Source organism: Erpetoichthys calabaricus, chromosome 7 (assembly GCF_900747795.2).
Source record: "Erpetoichthys calabaricus chromosome 7, fErpCal1.3, whole genome shotgun sequence".
Classification (NCBI taxonomy): domain Eukaryota; kingdom Metazoa; phylum Chordata; class Cladistia; order Polypteriformes; family Polypteridae; genus Erpetoichthys; species Erpetoichthys calabaricus.
This window is the reverse complement of record NC_041400.2, coordinates 27,151,863-27,175,217: the sequence shown is the minus strand read 5'-3', so window position 1 is coordinate 27,175,217 and position 23,355 is coordinate 27,151,863. Positions and strand designations below refer to the sequence as shown.

At 37.2% G+C, this 23,355-nt stretch overlaps 1 protein-coding gene across 8 annotated transcripts in view; it reads left to right on the top strand.

The window, feature by feature from the left end:
• ptbp3 (polypyrimidine tract binding protein 3) overlaps nucleotides 1-23,355 on the top strand; it is a 135,019-nt gene that overhangs the window by 86,764 nt on the left and 24,900 nt on the right. For 5 of the 8 annotated variants that reach the window (XM_051930206.1, XM_028804902.2, XM_028804903.2 and 2 more), the window contains 5 exons: nucleotides 3,306-3,475; nucleotides 12,064-12,210; nucleotides 12,359-12,526; nucleotides 18,723-18,833; nucleotides 22,154-22,328. In XM_051930206.1, coding sequence (XP_051786166.1) covers nucleotides 3,306-3,475; nucleotides 12,064-12,210; nucleotides 12,359-12,526; nucleotides 18,723-18,833; nucleotides 22,154-22,328 — 771 coding nt within the window. The remainder of the gene's footprint in view (nucleotides 1-3,305; nucleotides 3,476-12,063; nucleotides 12,211-12,358; nucleotides 12,527-18,722; nucleotides 18,834-22,153; nucleotides 22,329-23,355) is intronic. The other 3 variants (XM_051930207.1, XM_028804907.2, XM_051930208.1) reach the window with 1 other exon arrangement.

Sequence of the window (23,355 nt, the reverse complement as noted above, 5' to 3'; positions counted from 1 at the left end):
TCTTTTGAATGAGAAATTTTGTTTGTATAGAAATTCCCATATTTGTGAAGGCCTACATTTTCAAATGTCATCTTCATTAAATTGTCTCATTAAGCAGCAGTTTATAAGTCATATGTTTGTCATGCTTTATAGATGCATTGTGAGCAAATAAGTAAACTTAACGCAGAAACAAGGACATACAGTAGAAATGTGTGTCTTTTATTGTTATTACTATCACTATTCTCAGGAGACAAGCAGGTAAAAAGTTCTTTCTACTGTGTACCTGTTGAACTTGAAGTGCAGACATATCTACTGTGTATGAACCTGATACACTTACTAAGATTAGACATGTCTTGGTCAGCACTCTGTGGTACCCGAAGGGCTTTTTAGTGCAGCTTCAAGAGTTGGAGCTGTCAGAAGAAATGGAGTGATCTGTAACAGAGCCAAGATATTATTGTTTAAAAAAATACTTGTTCTTACATTTCAAAAGCTTATTTAGCTGATTTTTTTCAGTTGCCAAGAGTTTGTATCTGTTATTCAGTTAATATTCTAAACATTTACAGTAATTATTAATTTAATACATTTATTTATTTATTTACCTGACGCCTTTACCTAAAGTGACTTACAACATTTGAGATGCAACTGGTTACATTTTTTTTTCTTTTTCCAGTTGGAGCACAGGCAGGTTAAGTGACTTGCTCAGGGTCACACAGTGTCAGTGGAAATTTTTAACCACTGTGCCACACTGCATAAATACAAGAAAAATAGTATGTTTATCCAAAAAAGCTGTATACTTCATTCACTATGGCATATTAAATAAACTTGTATTGTTCTTTTATATTTGTCATAGAAAACCGCATCATTCTTCTCATCCTAGTATAAGTCCTCGCATCAGTACTCGATATTGGCAGGCAGGATTGATTAAGTACTTTTTAGCAGTGCACCCTGAGTGGGTAAGTTAATTCTCAGCTATAAACTGGCCCATTATGAGCTAGTGGCGGCCTGTACATGAGTGTGCCCTAATGAGCCGATGTCCTGCAGAGAGAGAGTTCTTGAACTAGTTGTTGCAAAAATAGATGGCAGTTATCTGTATTATTGAACTAGATAAGCAGATTAGAACATGGATGGATAAATGGACTTTACTTGGTGTAGTAGTATACTATATAAGGAACAAGATGGACGGGCATTGTTTTATTCATAAAGTAGGAAAAAGGAGCATTGATTTCCCTTTTTGGAAGTGTTCATATGCTGATGAAGTTTATTCACGATTAACCAACCTGCAAGACTCTTTAGAATGTCCATCTTGTATTCTCTCTCATGATGACCATAGGGCTTCTGAACAGAATAAAAAAAGCGTTGAATTTGAAACATCAAATATTGATGGCTGGTTTCAAGTTAGACTGACTATATAGAACATTACTGAGGGTTAAAGGTAATAACAGTTTTACAGCTGGAATATGCCTTTTAGTAGTAGCAATGTTAATAAAATGAATGCAGCAAACTGTAATGAGATTGTGCAATGCATTCTTGGCACATGACCTGTAATGTATGTAATTATTTGGTACACCTCTTTATTATTACTTATTCAGTGTATTTTTTCCTCATATCTTACAAATACTGGCTGCCTACTAAAACTTCAAAACATTCCTGATTGAAAATAGTAGGAACTACACATTTTACATTCTGGCTCCATAATTTTTAAACTGGAGGTTAGGAGGGTTGTTCGGAAAACACTGTGGGCTGAATCACACTTTAAAATGCTTGTAAGTTGTTTTTAAAATGTCTTTTGTAGTTGAATGTTATTTGGAAGTGTCAGGTGAGGAGCAGCCATTTACTTAAACTGAAATGGTTTAGTAGAAAGGAAATTAAAATCGCCAAGATATCCCTACCCCTTCGGTATGCAATTAAATGTATTTGTTTGGAATAATTTTAAGTCAATTATCTTATACATCCAAGTTAAATTATCTAGAGGATCCTCAAACCTGAACCCAAGATGCAACTATACTACCCCGTTTGAAGGGTATCTTTGTAGGATGTAACACAGAGTATATGTACAGTATGCGTAGTGCAGAATGGCAAACAGGCAGTACCTGGACATGAAACGGGAGCAAAGACTCAAGAACAGGCTATTGCACATGGATCATGGAGGATTTTTATTGTTTCATTAACAATTGCAAAATTTCCTGTCTAATTATGTAATTTTCCATTATTTTTTATTTTTAAGAACATAGAGAAGAATAAAAAATCAGGTTTGCAATTAGTTGAAAGGAGAATAATTTCTTGAAAATAATGAAGAATGCCAGTTATTGAGGTACTTCTCAAATTCCACTTTTTCAAGGATGCTTTGTAAAGTAATTTATTATCTTGAAACCATCTAATTTTGAATTGAAAACTGCTAAGTGGGAACCGACCAACTAACCAATCTAAACCCAAAGTCCATGCAGCAGAGGATTTGTGTTCATCTCATAATGCCACCATGTATTATTATGTCAAAGTGCCAACCTTGTTATGGTGGACTTGCAAAACTTTACTGCAATCAGAGCAAAACACAAAATTGAAGTAAATTGCCAAAATCACACAATCTTTTTGTTTTCATTATCATCTACAAAGAAATGTCACAGGAAAAAGTGACACTTAAAGTTTGGAAGCATCTGCATTGTATGATTTTAGTAAGGAGCTTAAAGTGTTTACAGGAATAATAGTTCAACTTGTCATCCATTTAAAAAATGATGAATAGACCCATCAACAGTTATGAATGAGAGAATAAATGCTGGTCACATCACATTTGAGAAACTTTTGAAGAACAAACAGTTAACCCAAATATAGAAAGGCAGTTGTTCTGATAGAATGAAAATTCAGCAACAAAGAACTCTTACAAGTATTATTTATGTATTTTTTTTAAAAAGTACTAGAAGTGTAGTAGAGCATTATTTTTTTGATTTTTGTTTTTGCTTCACTAGAAACAAAGTGACTTTAGTTCTGTGTAATGTCCTCTTGTATTTTTCCCAACCCATTTTCCCAATTAGCTTTCTGAGTTTCTTAGGCATTTTGCATCCTCTGTCTGCACTTGGGCCAGGCTTTTTTCAGGTTCTGATGCAAATCCTGGACTAGGAAGCTATGCTTTTGTCACTTGTAGCTGCTGATCTGTCTTGCTGTAGAGATGTCACTCTATATCTGACGCATGCTACCTTGTAGTCTGTTAGTTTGAAGACTGGTTACAATTATATATCTCTTATCTTTCTTACTGTCTCTCTCTCTTTCTCTCATGCTCTTTCTCTCTCTCTCTCTCTCTCTCTCTCTCTTTTTCTTTCTCGCTCCTTCCCCAGCTAATGGCAATGACAGCAAGAAATTTAAAGGAGACCGATCTCCCTGCATTCCCTCTCGCGTTCTTCACATCCGCAAGATTCCTATTGAAGTCTCAGAAGCAGAAGTCATTTCACTAGGCCTCCCTTTTGGAAAAGTCACCAACCTCTTGATGCTAAAAGGGAAAAATCAAGTACGTAACAATTTGTGGCTCCTTTTCATTCATTATCCAATTTACCCTTTCATTATTTTTTCTTATTGATTTAATCATTGCTTTTTGTATAATTGGCTTCATGAATGATGATGTTCAAATTATTAATGGTTCAAATGGCTAACTAAACAAGGCCAGAAAGATGATTATGCTGTAAAGAGGGCTGTTACTTGATGGCAATTTACAAGCAAGGACCGAGTTTAACATTAATGCCTTAATTATTTGTTAGGTAATTATTGTCAGAGATTGAGAACTGATTTAAATTGTAGAACTTGTCCTTTTTATCATGTAGACAGGCCTTTCTATATGACAGAGGTGGAATGTTTTTATGATCTGTTGTATAACCTTAATTTCCAGAGCAGAATTGACAGATAGACTGGCCTAGTGTAGTTCAGGGGTGAAAGGCAGAAGTGACAGAGCACACTAATCATAGTTTTTTCAGCATTATAAAGAAAAGCAAAACTTCACCCTGCTTTGCTGGTGCAAGTCAGATAACATCTTAACTTAGATTTAGATGCCTGCCGGAAATTTTGAAGTTTACAACCATGAACCAGACACAACCTCAGAAAAGAGAGAAGAATTGAAAAAGCAAAGCCTTAAAGGATCAACATCAGTAGAACAACGCAAACCCCCATCCAGCCGTCTCCCAACTAAATGCACAGCAGTTTGTCATTTCTCAGATGATCCATGCTTTTGAAAGCTCATGTAAAATTCATGTAAAATAAAATTAAAGAAGATTTCCAGACATTTACGGAAAGCAGGTACTGAGAGTTGAAGCAAGAGGATAAGATTAGTTTTGCAGAGGTGGTACCTACACAGAATAAACTCTGCTGGATAGACGTTGGAGCAAGAGAAGAGAGCTCCAGCAAAAAAAATGAGGAAAATGAATAGAGAGTGAGAAGAAGAACAGGAAGTTCAGGATGGAAAATAATGAGGATAACAATTATGATAATGTCGTGATTATTATTATAATAAAATTAGTTAATATCCATTTGAACATTATTTTTATCAAGGTGCTCTATGATTGCTGGGATAGCTGCCCTGCGACCTTGCTTTGGATATCCAGTTAGGAAGATGGACAGATGGATTATTACTCTGATTATTTTGCCTATAGAGGATAAAAGTATACAAATTCATGGATGAATGATATGGAGAACATTATTATTATTATTATTAGGCAGCACAGTGGTAGCGCTGCTGTATCACTGTGAAGGAGAATGGGAGTTAAATCCTGTGTGTTCCCTGCCTGTAGTTTTCATGTTCTTCCTGGTTTCCTCCTGCAGTTTGAACACTTGTACATTAGGTGGATTAACGTTGCTAAAGTGGTCCACGTGTGTCCGCTTGTGTTTGCCCTGTGATAGACTGGTGCCCTCTCAGGGGATTGTTTCTGCCTTGCATCTGATGCTTACTGGGATAGGCTTTAGGGTTAAAACGGCCCTGCTGTAGATAAGCACATTAGGAAGATGGATGGAGGAATGCAATGCATATAACATCTGTTCAGTTCTTGTCACATGATTACATGCTACCTGCAGTGCTTGAACTGGAAAAATAACTCCCTTTGGAGTTTGCATGCTAATATAAGTATATTACTTTGAGGAGTGGGGGGGGGTTGGTTGGGGGATTTTGATCACCCTTGGGGGTCAGGGGGTGAGATGGTGAAAAGGAACCATTTTCAGTACCAACACACTTAATTCCTGCTCAATTTTCCCTCTCACTGAAGCGCACATGCACATTATCAATCCAGCAGCAGCTGCCAGTATCTTTGTGAAGTAAAGAAAAAAGCAATCACAAGTGTGGCTTTTCTCAGTTATTCTTGTCTAGTTATCTGCAGAATTGAAACAGCAATTCACGTCTGGGCATCATCATTCAGTGTCAATAATGAAGCTTGCTAGTGACTTTTTGTGGCCACTCCATGTCCCTGGATCTGAAAGACATGCTGAGGAGGAAGATGAACTTTGTGAAAGGAGGCACATAGCCAGTCTCCTTTTAAAATGCCCTACTCTTACAGCTTTTTGCTTTTTTTTTTCCTTCCTAAAAGGCCATGGACATGCTGTTTTGCGAAATGTGTATAATCTCAAAACACAGATCAATACTTGATAACATATTTGGCTTGAAAAATTGGCATATTCAGTAAGTTTTAAGGCTTTTCTATATATTAGGATACCGGTACCATTCACCACATTTATAAAAACACAAAAGTGGGCTAGTTATTATTAGTATTTTTTTAATTTGTAAAAGATGCTTGAAAGCAACTTCATGTGATAAATTAATATATACCTTAATCATGAAGAATAACTTTGCCTTGAAAAATAACAAATTTATTCTTTAAAAATAAAGACTAAATAGAAAAAGCAAAATACAGATATAGTTTATATTATAACACAGCTGGCGCAGTGGTAGTGCTGCTGCTTTGCAGTAAGGAGACTGTGGAAGATTGTGGCTTCACTTCCCGGTTCCTCCCTGTGTGGATAGTGCTTTGAGTACTGAGAAAAGCGCTATATAAATGTAATGAATTATTATTATTATAACATTTTAAGATGTGAACAGGTTTAATGAATTGTTTGCATATATGTTGGTACCCCTTTAATTTATTGATAAAAAATGATTTTGCTTTCCTGGCAAATGTTTATCAGCCTGTCATGTAAAAGCATCATATTTTTTTTTTCTAGTTAAACAATGAAAACACGGTAAATAATTTACTTCCTAAAGACTGACGTTGAACTTTTATGCAAATGTGTTCATGTTACGGAATTAAAGTGGCAAGCTTTAATTGCCACTTTAAATATGAAAGTAAAAAGTAAGGGTTCAGTACTTGGTAATAATTTAAAAGAGCCCCAATGGTAGGAGAGAGGAAGCCACACTGCACAAATGAATATAACAGCATCTAAGAAATGTGTCGACTTTTGTTTCCCACACCAGACAATATTTTGCCTGTGTATGTCTGCTGAAGTGCAATGTAACATGTCCATATAGAAGCTATCAACCGTTAAAATTGAAATAGGCCTCATAAATGTTGACATAAACTGCGGTGTGCATGCATCTCCTTGACAGTTTAAATGTTTGTTGTGACATCTGCTTGACAGTCTAAATCTTCAAGTGCTCTAGAGCTATGTTGTCTGTAATCAGAAATGAAACTTTTTGGCTGACATGTGCTGTTATGTCTGAGGATAAGTTAACAGGGCGTGCCACACTAACAGCTGTGTACTGCCAGCCAAACATAGTGCTGTTAATATCAAGGGCTACGTCAGAACCTGAATGACTTCTCATCACCAAAAAGCTATCCGTCTATCCAGGACCAGGTCTGAACACACAAACAAGTCAACATCAGAACAGTTGACATTTGAAACAGCCCAGTTAAAATCCTAAAGTACGCTTACATTACAGTGTTTTGACAGAAGTTGAAATAAGCAGTTCATGCCCAAAAAACAAATTTTCCTAAATGAACAATATCAGTAAGAATGAGCTGATAATAGTAATTACTGTTGAAGGTGGAGTCGCCAAATACTAAATCAAGTTCCCTGAGTGTTTGATAACTTTCTTTAGTAAATTTACTATTTGTATACTTAGTTCACTCAGGGCATCTTTTATGCAATTATAACTTTTGTGTGAGAGTATGCTAACATTCATTGTGAAAAATGAATAAAAAATTCAGAAACCTAATTTGGAGTGTACTTTTCCAAAGCATTTTACACCTGTGTGACTCTGTGACATTCATTCATTCATTTTCCAGAAGCACTTGTTCCAGTACAGGGAAATGGAACCTTTTTAGCAGCGATGGCTGCAAGGCAAAAACCAACTCTGCACTGGGAACATGTCCATGTCTACACTGTTCCTTACTTTGGGTCAATTTACTGTTAGCAGTCAAGCTAACTGATCATGTCCAAGGGAAAACTGGAAGTGTTCAAAATATTCACTGGCATATGAACTCCACAATGCCCTAGTCAGAATATGAACCCTAAATTATCCACTGTGCTGCAAATTCAAATTTCGAAAATCTTTTATATTTCACAAATAATTCCATCTGTTTCCACCAGTATTGGACTTTAGTCGCTGGTGCGTTTTTATTATTTATTCAGTATCATATCAAAGCCTGCAAGGCACACCACAAAAAAGGTGGCAGTGCATTGAACATGCACACTATTTTCTGATAATTCAAAGGAGTACTCCATTATGTAACTTGGGTAAATGCCAGCCTGTCATTTCTTTTCCCAAATAACCCTTTACCTGTTCTCCATGTAGAAGCCTTTCATGATGGTGTTTGAGCAAAAGGAAGGATAGGTGGCTGTCCAGCTATAGCTTTGGACGTTCCTGTCCAGACCGAACATTTGAAATTTAAAAAAAATGATGAAACGCATTTTCCCTGATATATTTATTATAGCTCTCAGTTTCACATTTTTATTTACTTTTCCTTGTTTCCAGAACACGTGAATGTTGTCTTGATTAACGGTTGTCCCATGCACAATAACTGTTTTATAGCTTGGAATGCATCACAGCACAACAGGTCCTCTTTTTCATAGCTAACCTCTTCTTCAACTGAGAGCTGTGAATGGAGTATTACTTGTGCTTACTACTTTGTGGGTGTCAACAGTGATGAGTTCTAAGCAAGCTGACTGTGGATGCAGTTACAGCTGGTGGGTGGTCTGCTCTACCCAGGCATGATGTTCTGTCACCTGAAACCACTTTTTATGTCACACCTTGAGCTGATTGATGTTTCAGCAATTCGTAAGTAAAGAACCTGTTGTTTTATTTTTGTACATTATGTCTGAAAAAAAATTGTTCAGTTTTATACCATTTAGAAAATCAAAGGAGTGCCCCTTGAATGATGTTTTTGTCATTATTATTTACTTGCAGTTAAAATAAAAACGTATTGCAATGGCAGCTTCATTTCTGTCTGTCAGCAGTCACTGAAACCAAGAGTAATGGCCATCGGAGAGAGATGTTACTATAGATCAGGGGTGTCGAACTCTAGGCCTGGAGGGCCTAAGTGGCTGCAGGTTTTCATTCTAACCCTTTTCCTAATCGGTGACCAGTTTTCACTGCTAATTAACTCATTTGCCCTTTGTTTTAATAGCCCTGTTATTAAGGATTCAGTGCTCTGACTTGATTCATTTCTTCATTAAATGACAGCCAAACAGAAATGAGATGTGAAACGAGCCAACAGATGACCAGCTAAATTGGGTCTTCAAACTCCAACCAGTTTCTTAACGAGAAGCTGATTCTTGCTGTTAATTAAACTCGTTCTTTAATTCCATGGCTTGTTGCTGCTCTCATTCTGCCACAGCAGACATTTCCAAAATTGTTGATTTTCTGTTTTTTCTAAGAACACAGTCAAAATGTTTTGGTGATCTGAGAGATCAGTCTTACTGAGATCTTCACCTTTCTTTATTTTCAGATATTGTGGATAGCTGGTCATGTGGGCAGCTCGTTTTGTGTCTCATTATAGTTTTGCTGCTAATTAAGGAAAAAGAAACAACAAAGGGATTGAGTCAAGTTAATTAGCAGCAAAAAACTGGTCACTAATGAAGAAGATGGTTAGAATGAAAACCTGCAGCCACTGCGGCCCTCCAGGACCAGAGTTCGACACCTGTGCTATAGATGATTGAGTTGTTTAGTCCTTAAGCCCAAAATCTTGAGGTAGTGGGGATGGGAGTTTCCATTTTTGTACATCCTGTTGATAAGTTTTTAGTTTCTCCTCCCTCTCCTTTGGTAAAGATCTTTTGATGGTGTCTTCACAGAGTCAGTCAGTCATGGAAAGGTGTATTGAATTATGTTACTTCATAATGGATATTCGATACCTAGGGTTTCTCATCTAGTGAAGATCACCCAGCTTTTTCAAGATGGGCTTTGCAATTGTCTTTTGAGTTGTGTTTTTTTTTTAAATCCTCAACCAGCCCAGCCCAGGTATTCTGACCTCTGCTCAGCTGCAAACAGAGGACTTGTCTTTTTGTCTAAGAAAATGAGAGACCAGTGTTTAGATGCAGTGCTGTAGTCCAGCAAAGTTGGTTTGGTCATCAGTGAGGACACTGAAATTGGCACAGAGATCCTCTGGATACAGTGCTTTTGGAATTTCTCCAGAGTTTTTAAGTGACAGTGTAAAATAAACCAGAACAGGAAAATAATGACACAGACAGCCTCTTGGGCCATAAACATGTTGTTTCTAATTGATCAGCACAGTTTAAAGAGATGCTGTCCTAAACTTCCATCTTGATGGTTGCCTTTTGAGGGAGTTTTCTGCCAAATTATGGCATATGGTTTGCAACTTCTCAGGTGTTCTCCAAAGTTGGCAATAGTTGTTAGAAGCACCGTAACATGGAGGTAGATGATAAAAAAAGGTCCTTTGTGGTGACACACTCTTTTTTTGACCAAGTTCTTGAATGCAAGTCCTCCACCATCAGCATTGAATTTGTCCACAGGGATGCCATTCAGGTCTTATAATATTCTTTATGTATTTAATGAGTATCTTCTCAGGTTGGAGGATCGCCCCGAAATGTGTTTTCTGGATGTTGAGGATTCACTTGGATGGTGCAGGTTTATGTAGCATGTGATCACTTGAGACACATTTTCAGTTTTTCAAGAGAATGTGACTGATATGGCAACTTTGATTGATGGCTGTGAAAACCTTAAAACACCAAAGAAGTACAAAGACAAATGTTTTCTGCAAACATTTATTAGTTTTTATCTTGCCTTTGGTTTATAATAAACAATATAAATTCACTTGAATTGCTTATAAAGTTTGCTTTTTTACCTTCAAAATTAACATGCTATTTAAATATGTGATACACATTAGGGGCTTTATTTGAGTAAAGAGGACATAGTGGGTGAATAATCATTTATCTCTAAAGTGCCTTTTTGCATTAAACGCTTTTCCTGTGTCTGACAGTGAGGATTCCTCAACTTTCCAATCACACTTGAAGCTTTGCCTGGAATTTTAGACGGCCTTCCTCTCTGCTTACTTAACTCCATAAGAGAAGTTTTTGCCGTTCCCGTAACAGCACTGTGATTGTCCTGTGTTGTCAGTGTATTCCTATTGTCTCTCATTCTCTGTTCATGCCATGTGCTTACTGAACCTTTTGTAGTGTTATTCCCCGTGTGACATAACTTGAGCAATACAAGGATGTTCCTTATTCTGTTGCTTTGAATTTTATTCTTGTGTGCAATATAATGGACTGATAAGCTTGTACACTATTAATCATCCATGGACAAAATTCCAGTTGATTGCAGGGTATACCCAAACACTCATCTAATTTACCTGATGGTGCAGGGGACAGACCGAAAATGCACTCTAATATTCTTTACCTGACTCCAGATCCATGCTGGATGTCCTACACCCTGTTTCAGAGTCTGTCCCTGCTTTTGGTTTTTAAACCACATTTGTCACCCATAACTTTCATGAGGTCTTCCTATCTTTACTGCTTTTCTTTTTAAATTGAGCAAGTGTGAGGATGCTGAGGGGCCTAGACAGCTTATCATATAAGCTTAATTTACACTTCTGTTTTGGTTTCTTTCATTTTTTATTTAAAGTGACTGTTTAAACATGTGGAGTAAGTGAAGAAAATATTGGCTTATCAAGTTAGTTCCTTGCTAGGTGCTTTGATGGGTCAAATGACCTTGTACTTTAAAAATGATATTTAGGGTAAGCTGAAAAACTGCTTATATAATTGAAATTTTTGATGGTATATTGGGATTGGTGGAGGGTGAGTCTTATTTTGCTTTTTTGTTTGCTTGTTTTATTTATTCAAAGTAAATGATTGTGTCTTTGTTTGATTAGTAGAAAGCTATTGTATTGTTCTACTTCTACATTTTAACGATGTATAGTGCGTATTTGGGCTATTTTGACTCTCTCTCTGAAGCAGCAGTTGCAGAGTGACAGTGCTTTTGGGCACTTGAATGAGTTCATATTGCAACAAACAGCAGCCATGTAGACTTGTTCAGGGCAAGTATATAAATTGTTCCTTTGTTCTTATTTTAGGACATTTTTTATATGCTTAGCATCTGTTGTGCAAGTTGGTTTTATTGGAAACTGGACTGTTGCATCTGGATGTCACTGTTATAATCTTATAGGATTAATACAGGCAGTTTAAGAGATCAATAAAAGACAAGTGAAAGAAGTGGCAATCATGGGTCTGAAATCTGAAGAATCGTAAGAGAATCCAGTCTAATTGTCAATATATCTGTTTCAAGTCACATTCCTTAGCTTTTATTTTATATAAAATGAGAAAAGTAGTGACTTACAAGCAGATGAGGCATTGCCTCATAAGCTAATGAATTTAATTTCTTAAACGAGACTAATGGCAGAGCACTGGGCTATGCATGGTTGAACTACCCATAAGCCACTGCAAACATGTTGTATTGCGTCAGCTTCTACCCGTTACAGTTACTGCGTAATTCTGCCTTTACTTTTGGATTTACCATTGTACATTGAAGGAAATGTGGAATAGAAACATTTGCACAAAATATATGGTGCCTCTAGAGTACCTTTATTATACATATGCCATTTCATCCTTTGTATTTTTGGATAGTAGTGTGTGTATGCTTTAAGTTATTAAAATGATTTATTTTCTTTTGTTAAGGCTTTTATTGAAATGGCATCCGAAGAAGCTGCAATTACCATGGTAAATTACTACACCACTGCAGCTCCTCACCTGCGTAATCAGCCCGTCTTCATCCAGTACTCAAACCACAGAGAGCTCAAGACAGACAACCTTCCTAATCAGGCTGTAAGTCCAACTGAATGAGTATTTCAGAGCCAAAGTAGCATTCACTGCACTGTCATTTCTTAAAAAACACAAAGCAAAACTGTTTTCTTCTGTTCTGAAACTCACACAAGCTGTGTGTATTGCTCACTTACTTTTTATTTATTTTCAGAGAGCCCAAGCTGCCCTTCATGCAGTGAATGCTATGCATTCTGGAAACATGAGCATAACTGGGTCTGCCTCTGGCAGCGAATCCTCCTTGTTACAAGGGCAGAGCCCTGTCTTACGGATCATTGTGGAGAACCTTTTCTATCCTGTCTCTCTTGAAGTTCTTCATCAGGTAAGGTCTTTTAAAAACTGCCTCCATATTGTTCAAATCACAACTTGGAATAAGCTAACTCAGTGTAAAGTTGTACAGTAGTTTGATTTGGAAACTTTCCCTAATTAAAATTAGAATGCATACTTCAGCACTTCTTTAGGAGTCCAGGATAAATGTGGGTGACTATTTGTATCAGCATTCTGAGTAAGAAGAGCACACAATGGGCAACTTGTTTTGGACATGTATGATGCTGCTATTACAACAAGATGAGTGCAAATATAGCTAGCCAACATTTTCTAGTACGTCATAGTGTGGCTATTGTTTATGAGCTTCTATTATAATCAACCTTGTTTGTTTTTAACACGTAATGAATGTATCTGTATATCCGTAGCTCACTTGTGTTATTCCAAGTCCTCGGAGATGCCTGGGAGGTGCTGTCTTTTTGCGCCATGTTTTTATCCACTGCCTGATTCTGTGGGGTTGTGAAGTTATATATATATGATAATCTGCACTGTGGATGTCGCAAGACCTACATGAGAGCTAAACCTTGAAATTATGTACTGTATGTTTATTATACCTTATATGATTCAATTTTTATGGTTACAAGTCATTTTAATAAACAAACATAACAACCAGTAAAGTTTAAAAAAATAACAACAACAACAACATTTATTTATATAGCACATTTTCATACAAAAAAGTAGCTCAAAATGCTTTACATAATGAAAAAAATAAAAATAAAAGACAAAATAAGAAATTAAAATAAGACAACATTAGTTAACATAGAAAAAGAGTAAGGTCCGATGGCCAGGGGGGGACAGAAAAAACAAAAAAAAAAACCTCCAGATGGCTGGAGAAAAAAATAAAATCTGTAGGGGCTCCAGGCCACGAGACCACCCAGTCCCCTCTGGGCATTCTACCTAACATAAATGAAATAGTCCTCTTTGTAGTTCGGGTTCTCATGGAAGGACTTGATGCTGATGGTCATGCAGACTTCTGGCTTTTAATCCATCAATGTTGGAACATCACGGTGCTTTGGGTAGCGCCACCACCAAAAGGACACCGGAAAAGGAAACAGAAGAGAGAGTAGGGGTTAGTACAGATTTTAGAGCCACCATGAATAGCTATTATAATGAATTGGATATACAGAGTATCAGGATTTAAATTACAGTGAAGTTATGAGAAGGCCATGTTAAAGTAATGTGTTTTCAGCAGTTTTTTTTTTTTTTTTTTTAAAGTGCTCCACTGTATTAGCCTGGCGAATTCCTACTGGCAGGCTATTCCAGATTTTAGGTGCATAACAGCAGAAGGCCGCCTCACCACTTCTTTTAAGTTTTGCTCTTGGAATTCTAAGGAGACACTCAGTTGAGGATCTGAGGTTATGATTTGGAATATAAGACGTCAGACATTCCGATATATAAGATGGGGCGAGATTATTTAAGGCTTTATAAACCATAAGCAGAATTTTAAAGTCAATCCTGAATGACACAGGTAACCAGTGTAGTGACATCAAAACTGGAGAGATGTGCTCAGATTTTCTTTTCCTGGTAAGGATTCTAGCAGCTGCATTCTGCACTAATTGCAAACGATTTATGTCTTTTTTTGGGTAGTCCTGAGAGGAGTGCGTTACAGTTAACTAGACCAGTCGTCCCCAACCTTTTTGACAGCAAGGACCACTTTATTAGATGCAAATTTTTCCACGGACCGGTCGTGGGCAGTTTTATACACAATTTACATAACATTTCTATTATTATTAAAGTTATTAAGCAGTTCGCATACGTTTGCAATCTGAGATTTTTCTTCTTTTTTTGCATATAACAAAGACATATGCTTTACATTTGCCAATCCAACAGATTGCACATCACAACCATTAACATTGCTATCTTTTTTTCATGTCTGCCGTTTCTATAGGAGGGTGACAATGAGTTAAATTCCAATGGATGTTTTTCAAAATAAGCAAAAGGAATCACTGAAAACCACAGACAACAAAAACAGCAACAAAAAAAAAAAAAAAAAAGTACGAGGAAAGTTCGAAGAAAGAGATTTTTTTTACAATGTTTCTGTTTGGGGATCGTTGTGCAAACGTGTACAACTGAGCTGCAACCACAGAACTAACTGCTCTGTGGATGATTCGTTCAAGCATTTCAAGGTCACTTCGTTGTAATGAAAGCATCTGTTGAATGTACTTCGTAGTAACGCGATTTCTATAGACCCATGTCATATGGGGAAACTGTCGGGACCATAAAAATACTTTGTTTTAATAGTCTCTCACCTCGGCCTCTCTCCTCTCTCTGCACCGCTGCAAAGCCCCGCCCGCCAAGCGTTCTGAAAAGTCTGAGTGAGTCGCCGTTGCCAGCAGTTCTCTCGCGGCCCGGCTGTCAGACGTCTGCGGACCGGTAGTGGGCCGCGGACCAGGGGTTGGGGACCCCTGATCTAGACGACTGAAAACAAATGCGTGAACTAATTTCTCAGCATCTTTCATCTTAAGTGAAAAAATGCTGTCCTAGTGATCTGATTAATATGCGATTTAAAATTCAGATTACAGTCAACAGTTACCCCTAAGCTTTTTACCTTCGTCTTGACTTTTAATCCTAATGTATCCAGTTTATTTCTAATAGCCTCGTTGTATCCATTATTGCCAATCACTAAGACTTCACTTTTCTCTTTATTTAGTTTGAGAAAGTTACTATTCATCCATTCTGAAATACAAGTTAGACATTGTGTTAGTGAATCAAGAGAATTGGGGTCATCAGGTGCTATTGATAAATACAGTTGTGTGTCATCAGCATAGCTGTGGTAGCTCACGTTGTGCCCTGACATAATCTGACTTAACGGAAGCATGTAGATTGAGAAGAGCAGCGGACCCAGGATAGAGCCTTGTGGAACACCATATAGGATATCATGTGTCTTTGAGTTGTAATTACCACAACTAACAAAGAATTTTTTCCCTGCCAGGTAGGATTCAAACCAATTTAAGACACTGCCAGAGAGGCCCACCCACTGACTAAGGCGATTTCTAAGAATATTATGATCAATGGTGTCAAATGCGGCACTCAGATCTAAGAGGATGAGAACAGATAAATGGCCTCTGTCTGCATTTACCCGCAAGTCATTTACTACTTTAACGAGTGCAGTTTCTGTGCTGTGATTTGTTCTAAAACCTGACTGAAATTTATCAAGAATAGCATGTTTATTGAGGTGCTCATTTAACTGCATAATGACTGCCTTCTCTAGAAGTTTACTTAAGAAAGGCAGGTTAGAGATGGGTCTAAAATTTAAAATAGATGTTACAATAGCAGTTGGTTTGTTATTGTTTTGAGAATTACTTGATTGTACACAACTAAAATAATTTCTAGTGCAACCCTAGCAATTTGCTTATTTAAAAGTGTGTTGTATGCAATTTTTCATTCAGTGGAAATGATATTACTTTGTAACATCTTTTCTAATTGGTTGTACCAGTGCTCAGAGAGCTAAGAGCAGCTTCTGCCTGATGTCTTCTTTAGACATAAATAGCAAAAACAAATAATAGTTTCTGTTGATGGTAAAAGACTGCCTCAAAGCTATAGTACCATAAGCTGCATTTGTCTGATTATTAGTTTTTAAAAAGTCAAACAATTTTGTGTTTTCTGCCACCATAGGATTCCTTCTTCATGAGCCTGCATATTATTTTGCAGCTTGTAGCAGTCGATGGGGTTGCTTTAAACAGAACATAATGTACCGCACATCTGCTGTTTCTTTTCACTATTGCAGAAACCTTTAGGAGAATAATATTAGTGTTAGGCTAAATGACATTGTTTGATTCGTAAATGCAAAAATCACTAGTATTCATTATGTGATTTACAAAACCTTGTCGGCAAAGGATTGATCGCTGATTGCACATTAAATGATCTGATACCCGAACCTATAAGATTCTCTGTGCTCGCTGTCAATTATTGTTGGCTTTGCCTTTTCAGAAGTTAATTGTGAAATATTCATCGAGTTTGCTACAGTCTTTTGAATATTGATGAACCTGCTGCTGAATGTCGTGAAGTATTTCTGTTTTGCTCTTGGCTGTTTTTTTTATCTGTGTGATACACATGTTTCTAATAAAGAATGCTGCACTAATGCATCAGCACTAGAAAATGTAGGCATGATGTAAAAGAGAGAGAATTTGTTAAAATAGTAAAACAGATGGAACCACCCCTGATAGAAATGTGCAAATTAGGTAGAAATAACCCTATTATTAAAGGGGGGATGACTTCAGAAGAATTGGATTGGGTAGCTGTTTAAAATAAAATAACGTATCTGCCTCAGTAGCGCAAGTCGAGTGTACTGATCCCTTCCCTGCCCTTCGTACACTCTGCCCACCACTACTAATGATTGTATAGTTTAATCAGGTCCTCGGATTGGCCTAGAACTGCCTAGATGACAAACACACTTTACTACGGGGGAAGTAAAAGCTGTAACCAGGTTTCCATAGGCAAACCTGTGGATGCCTCTATCATAGTTCTGTCCAGGAAAACAGTGGCGTTTTCTCTTCATGTAAGGAGTGAGAAGAATCTCCAAATGGAGGAGTTCAAATACCCCGAGTCTTGGTCATGATTGGCAGAAATGATATTGTTAGGGTTTGACCAGTGAATCTGTGTGGTCGCATTAGTCTTGCAGGGATTGTATTAGGCTATCCATGTCCAAAATGTTTCAGTGAATTCTCAGACTTACTTACAGTTGCATGCTCAATGGAGTCACTGAAAGAATTAGATCACAGGTATAAGTGGCCACAATCAGCTTCCTGTGCATGTTTAATGGTGGCACGCTCACTGATGGGTGAGACACCTGGCAGTACTGTCAAGTCATCAGAGTAGAAGCATAGCTTATCTGGATCGAGAGGAGGCACTGGCTGGGCATGTAAGTTGGAAGGCCTTCTTAGCACCTAACACTGAAGGTGTACAATTCACGGTCCACTAAGAGAAGTCCCTGGACCTGACCAGGGATATCCAGAAGAGATCAAATTTCTTGGGTAGTTTGAAAGTATTGGGGAACTCGTCCAGAGGTTCTGGGTGAGGTTACTTGAAAAGAGTGGTCTGTTCGGTCCAGCACAGTGTGTTGTGATACTGCCCCTTGTCAAGATCAATGGGGTGAAAATGATGGTAATGTTAACAGCATTTTTATTTTTTTGAACAAAATTTGTTTATTACTTCTTTTACCAAATAACGTACTGTAGACAGCTTCACTCATTTTTGGAAAAAGCTATAAAAGGGTAAACTGTAATCAAACACTTGGATATTTATACAGTCTCTACGAAGTGTGCAATGTTTTGGCCCAAACAAACAAAAACATTAATATTCAACTGAAAGGACGGCTCTGTTTCATACGTCACTTGTGTGCAGATGCCCCATTAAGTGGTTTCGAACCTCACTTTAATGACTGCAGGGTCTTGCGCTGTGTGTTCTGAGTACCCAGATAAAAGCTGGCTGGTTTTACTTTTTTTTTTTTTTTCTTTCTTTTTAATTTAAGCCTTGTGGATTTTTTTTTTCACATTTCCAAAGAATAATGAAACATGGGGATTTATCATAAGAATCCTAAATTAAAATTGCCCTCCATAGTTCATGAAATTGACTTGGGGAATTTGTTTAGTGCAGTGAGAAAAAAATCAATTTGAATCAGAAATAAAAAACTGACTGACTGAAAAAACACACAATGCAGACTTAAATGTGTCATTTTCAGTGTATTGAGTGTGGCTGAGGGCATAAATACACACTTTTGTGGTTTGATACGTTAACTGCAGTGCATTCAAACAATAAAGAAGAATCTAAAAGATCTTTAATAAAGTTAATGCTGAATGTCTGGGACTCTTTCCCTCACATTCCTACCAGCTCACAAAGAAAACTTAAAATTTGAGAAATGCACCTTCTGGGGTCAAGAGTGTGATCAGCTGTTCTGTTTTGTCCAAAAAATATGAAGAGTTTAATTTTTTAAACATTGTTTTATCCATTTTTGCATTTTGGATATGGACTGGCAAATTAAACTCTTGACGGTTATCTCTGCATGTTTTTTAATAGAATGCACGTCAGTAACCTCGTGCAGCCCTCCTTATCAGTGTAGACAAAGGCGAATGGAGTGTTCACAGAACATAAGCAATTACATTTTGTACTAAATTACATTGGCCAGGAGAAGTATTAACAAGGGCAAGCATTTCACATGTGCTCATTGAGTGTTTCTGTCTTGTTTGGCCTGTTAGATCTTCTCTAAGTTTGGCACCGTGCTGAAAATCATCACCTTCACGAAGAATAACCAGTTTCAAGCTCTCCTGCAGTATGCTGATCCTGTGAATGCACATCATGCCAAGATGGTGAGTACTATCCACAAAAATGGTCAAATCCTGAAATGAATATAGCATATTATGGGATGTTGCCTAATGATGTCAATTAGTTCAAATGACGATCGTTAATTTACGGAAGCCCAGAGGGCACGTGAATATCATTCTTTTTTAATTGTTTTCTTGAGATAATGAAATAATTTTTTTCAGAGATCTCAAGGAAACAAAAAGTTAACCCTTAAATTGCCACATACTTGGGGGTTAATTCACCACTGGACGCCAAATACTTTTTTGCTGCACTTTTTAAATAAACGTCATAATTCACAAAGAAAATGTGAAATTTTAATGGAACACATTTTTGTTCATGCAAAGAGTGTCACACTGCAACACTGATGATTGTACACACTGCCAATGAACTGTCCATCCATCCGTAAAAATAAAAAACTACTGCAACAATCTATTATTATATATTCAAGGTGCAACTGACACCATTTATGAAGTTCAGTAAATCACCGAGCCAACTGCAGTTGAACTGGCTGCACACAAACACACAGAGGCCAACGCCGACAGGCTAGCCTAGTGCAGCGGCTGAATCCCAGGGACAGTGGTGCTGAGTCTCTAGGTGGGCAGCAGTGGACATGAGCTGGCTGTCCAACGAATATACAACACTGACTGATCAGTTCCGGCGTGCTGGCAAATTGCTGTGAGACACGACTATAGCCGGTTGCAGCATTCAGTGGATTTAGTCGCCCAATATACTCGGCTCCAGCGTGCTTCCAAATTGCACTGGAAACCGACTATAGCCAGTTTAAGGGTTAACATTTCCGTCTTGCTAGCAACTGATGAAAACCTTTTACTGGATGTCTAACATTACGAGTGCCCTCCAATATCATTAAACAGCATATAAACACCTCTCCTTAGTCCTTTCATGGTTTTTTATTTATTTTATTATCACACTTATGAGAACAGCTTATTTTTATTTTTTTTAGAATGTTTTATGTTCACTAATTGTGAAATACACTTTTTTTTTTTCCCCTATTAAGTTGAAGATACTCATATTAGTCTTATGTCTCAGTCATGCTATATGTTTTGGGGGAGATAAAACCACTGAAAAACTTTACTTTTTTTCCCACTTAAACTATGCCAGCAATTGTATAAAAATACATCGCCTGTTAATCTGAGAAAAGGTCACTGAACTGCGATTGAAAGTGGATGACAGATAAATTCATCAGCAGTTTATAAGAGGAGTCTGCAACAACCTGCAGTCCTGGCCAAATGCTCTCCTCTCCACTTAAACCTTTCTTCACAACAGTTTGACAGTCTTAACGTGTTTTCTAGCACTCATTTTCAAATTAAAGTAATTCACATCATCAGCCATATATCCTTATGCTAGTGACAAATGTCAGTTATTATTGTGAACATGCCTGGCTTATAAAAAATGCAAACAGTATGAAAATATTCACAGTTAATGTTATTGTAGGGCTGTTGAATTTTGTTTTTTAAGAAGTGGAAAAATGAATAATCCTTAAACAGAAGGTATACAGTATGCTGGATTTTCACTAGCATTTATCTGTCGGGGTTTATAAAAGTTTCTTTGCTTCATAACCATCCAAGTGATGTGATAATGAGCCTTAAATGAGCAGTAAATTAAAGATGTGTTTTAGTCCTGGCTCAATAACCAGTATGTCTAAAATTGTATGTAAAGAGCCACCTAGTAATGGAGAAGACATGAAACGGCAACAGTAGAAAGGCTTTCTAAACTTGAAATGATTTCCCACCATTCAGTATTTGGTGGCTGTGACATTGTTTGACAGCCAGGTGCACTGCTTTTTGTATTTGACTCTGTTAATGCACATCTTATAGCTAATATTCTCCAGATTCACAAGCTAAAAATTAACAAGTTTACATTTTTTTCTTTCTTGTTACAGTCAAGCAAACGTGCTGACATTTATGTGTCTGATATTGTGAGCCTTACCTGTAAAGCTAACGTTGAACTTTTTCTGCAAGTTCTGGTTTAACGCATATCAGAATATTCTCAAACATGCCTACTTTGATTCAGGCTTTTTGGGAGACTACGTTCTACACAAGAAATAAAGGGGCAAGGTCAGCAACAAGCCCTGGAAGCCATGCCAGTCCGTAGCAGGAGCCACTGACCTGCACACTCCCATTTAGATGGGAACCGTGTCTTTGAGATGTGGGAGAAAATGAGAATAACGTCTGAGAAACCCACACAGGCGCAGGTGGTGCAGTATGTGCAGATGGCCGTACGCCAGATTCAAACCTAAACCTCGTAACGACTGTGTGACTGAATTGACTCCGTTTATTATGTTGTGCAGGTTCACATATCGTTCGTTCATGGTTGATGGATGACTTTAGTATCGTGTGAAGAGCAGGTTTATTTTTACTTGCTAAACCTTTCCATTAATTTAGGATTGGTTTGAGTTTTTTTGTATGTGTGTGTGTGTTTTTTTTTTTGTTTACCGTATATACTCATATATACAGTAAGTTGGGCCTTGAAACCCGAAAAATCAATCATAAAATCAGTCCCCTACATATACGCCCATTCAAAAATGCAACACTTAATTTTAATTATTTATTTTTATTTACATCTTCTTGCCTCGTCCTCTAATCTTGCATCAGTTTCTAAAACGCATCGAATTTTGTTGCAGCAGCACAGTTACCAATCTCTTCAACGACTTTTAATTTAAAACCTGAATGCTCCATCGTAGATAAGAGATGCTCTTATGATAAAGATGTATGAGGGTATGAGATACAAAAAACATAAAACGCTGCAAATGTCGCTTTGGAATAGTTTGGGTATTACCGTGTGGTCACGTAGGCACAATACTTAGATAAAAAGACAGTGTGCTCCGTGGTTACTCTCTCAGGTGGACGTTAGCATATCGTAATCTCTTGGACTGATAGCGTGAGTTTTCCGTATTCGACTTATACAACCAACATTATAAACTACTGAAAATTATACTGTAAAATCAAGCCCTGACTTTATCCCCGGGAGAACTTAAATGCGATTATATATGGTAATTATATTTTGTGTACAGTATGAGGAATAACAACTGGAAACAAAATGTGATGTGACATTTAAATTAATTAGTTTTATCCCCAAATCACTTGCTATCAGACACATTTGTATGTGAAAGGTACTTGATCATTTCTTTAAACTTTCTTCCACTCTGTGTATTGAATCTTTGTCAGCATAGATAAAGGATCTCTCAATTATTTACCTGAATATATTTCTTAGACTTACTGTATAATGTTTTATATTAAAATCCACCTTTTATGTTTAACTAACAATATGTTTAGCTGCTGATTTATTTTCTGTTGCTGTTTTTTAGACACTGGATGGGCAGAACATTTATAATGCCTGCTGTACTCTACGTGTGGAATTCTCCAAACTTACCAGCCTTAATGTAAAATATAACAATGATAAAAGCAGAGATTTCACTCGACTAGATCTTCCATCTGGTGATGGCCAGCCCAGCCTCGACCCTTCGATGGCTGCTGCTTTTGGTAAGAAAAAAGAATACATTTGAATACAATTAGCCCAAACCTAATGGAGAGCCGAAATGCATGCAGTTCTAAAATACGTAATGTGTGGTATTCCTGTGGACACATGGAAGTTGCTTGAAGACGGAGTTTGGAGTTGTACTGCTCTGTCATGATTATGTACTATCAGACTACAATTTAGGGGACAGTGATAGTTTGATAGTAATTTTAGCTAATTAACTTTTTTTAGGATTTATAATTTTGTCAAGAATATAAAAATTTTCTGAAGTAGAAGTGTTAATGGTTTCTAAGGAAAGTGTCAAGGCATTGTAACATTCTAGTCCAAATCTTTATGAAATATTTGCAGTTGTGTAGATCTTAGGACCAGTATTCTGCAGGCTGTGTCAAGTGATGCAGTTTCCAGTGACATTAAAAACTGCGCTTCTGTCGAATGACTCGCCTCAAAGACGAGATAAAGCCTTACGCACAGATACCTTTTCAAAGTGGTGAACGAATTCCATGACACTCTGACTGTACTCCCTCTCCTCTTGACTACTGTTCCTCACGCTTGTTTGCAGTACGTTGCTGACATACACCATTGACTAGTAAGTTATGACACTGATGAAACGTTTAAACTCCTTATCCAGTCCATAATCAAAAGAAACAGATACTCAATAAACTTGTGTTTGCTGTTCCATATAATTTGTCATTTATAAATTGCTAGCCCAATTACTCCATGGTGTTCATTTAAATCTGATTGTTGACTTTGACTAAATTTGAATAAATTCACATTATTAGTGAAATTTATTCCACCAGGCCTCATGTGCTTTCACTGCTATTTTACAGAATTTAAATCTGTAATTTTATTTTCTCTATGTTTGCATTTTTTAATCGTTACATTTTAACTGGGATGTTGCAATGGTTAGAGCTGGGGCCCAACAGATCCAGTGCCTTAGGTTTGACTCCCACATCTGTCTGGAGTATGTAAATATTCTGTTTCCAGTTAATCTTAAATTGACACTTAGTTGCTTAGCAGATGCTTTTATCCAAA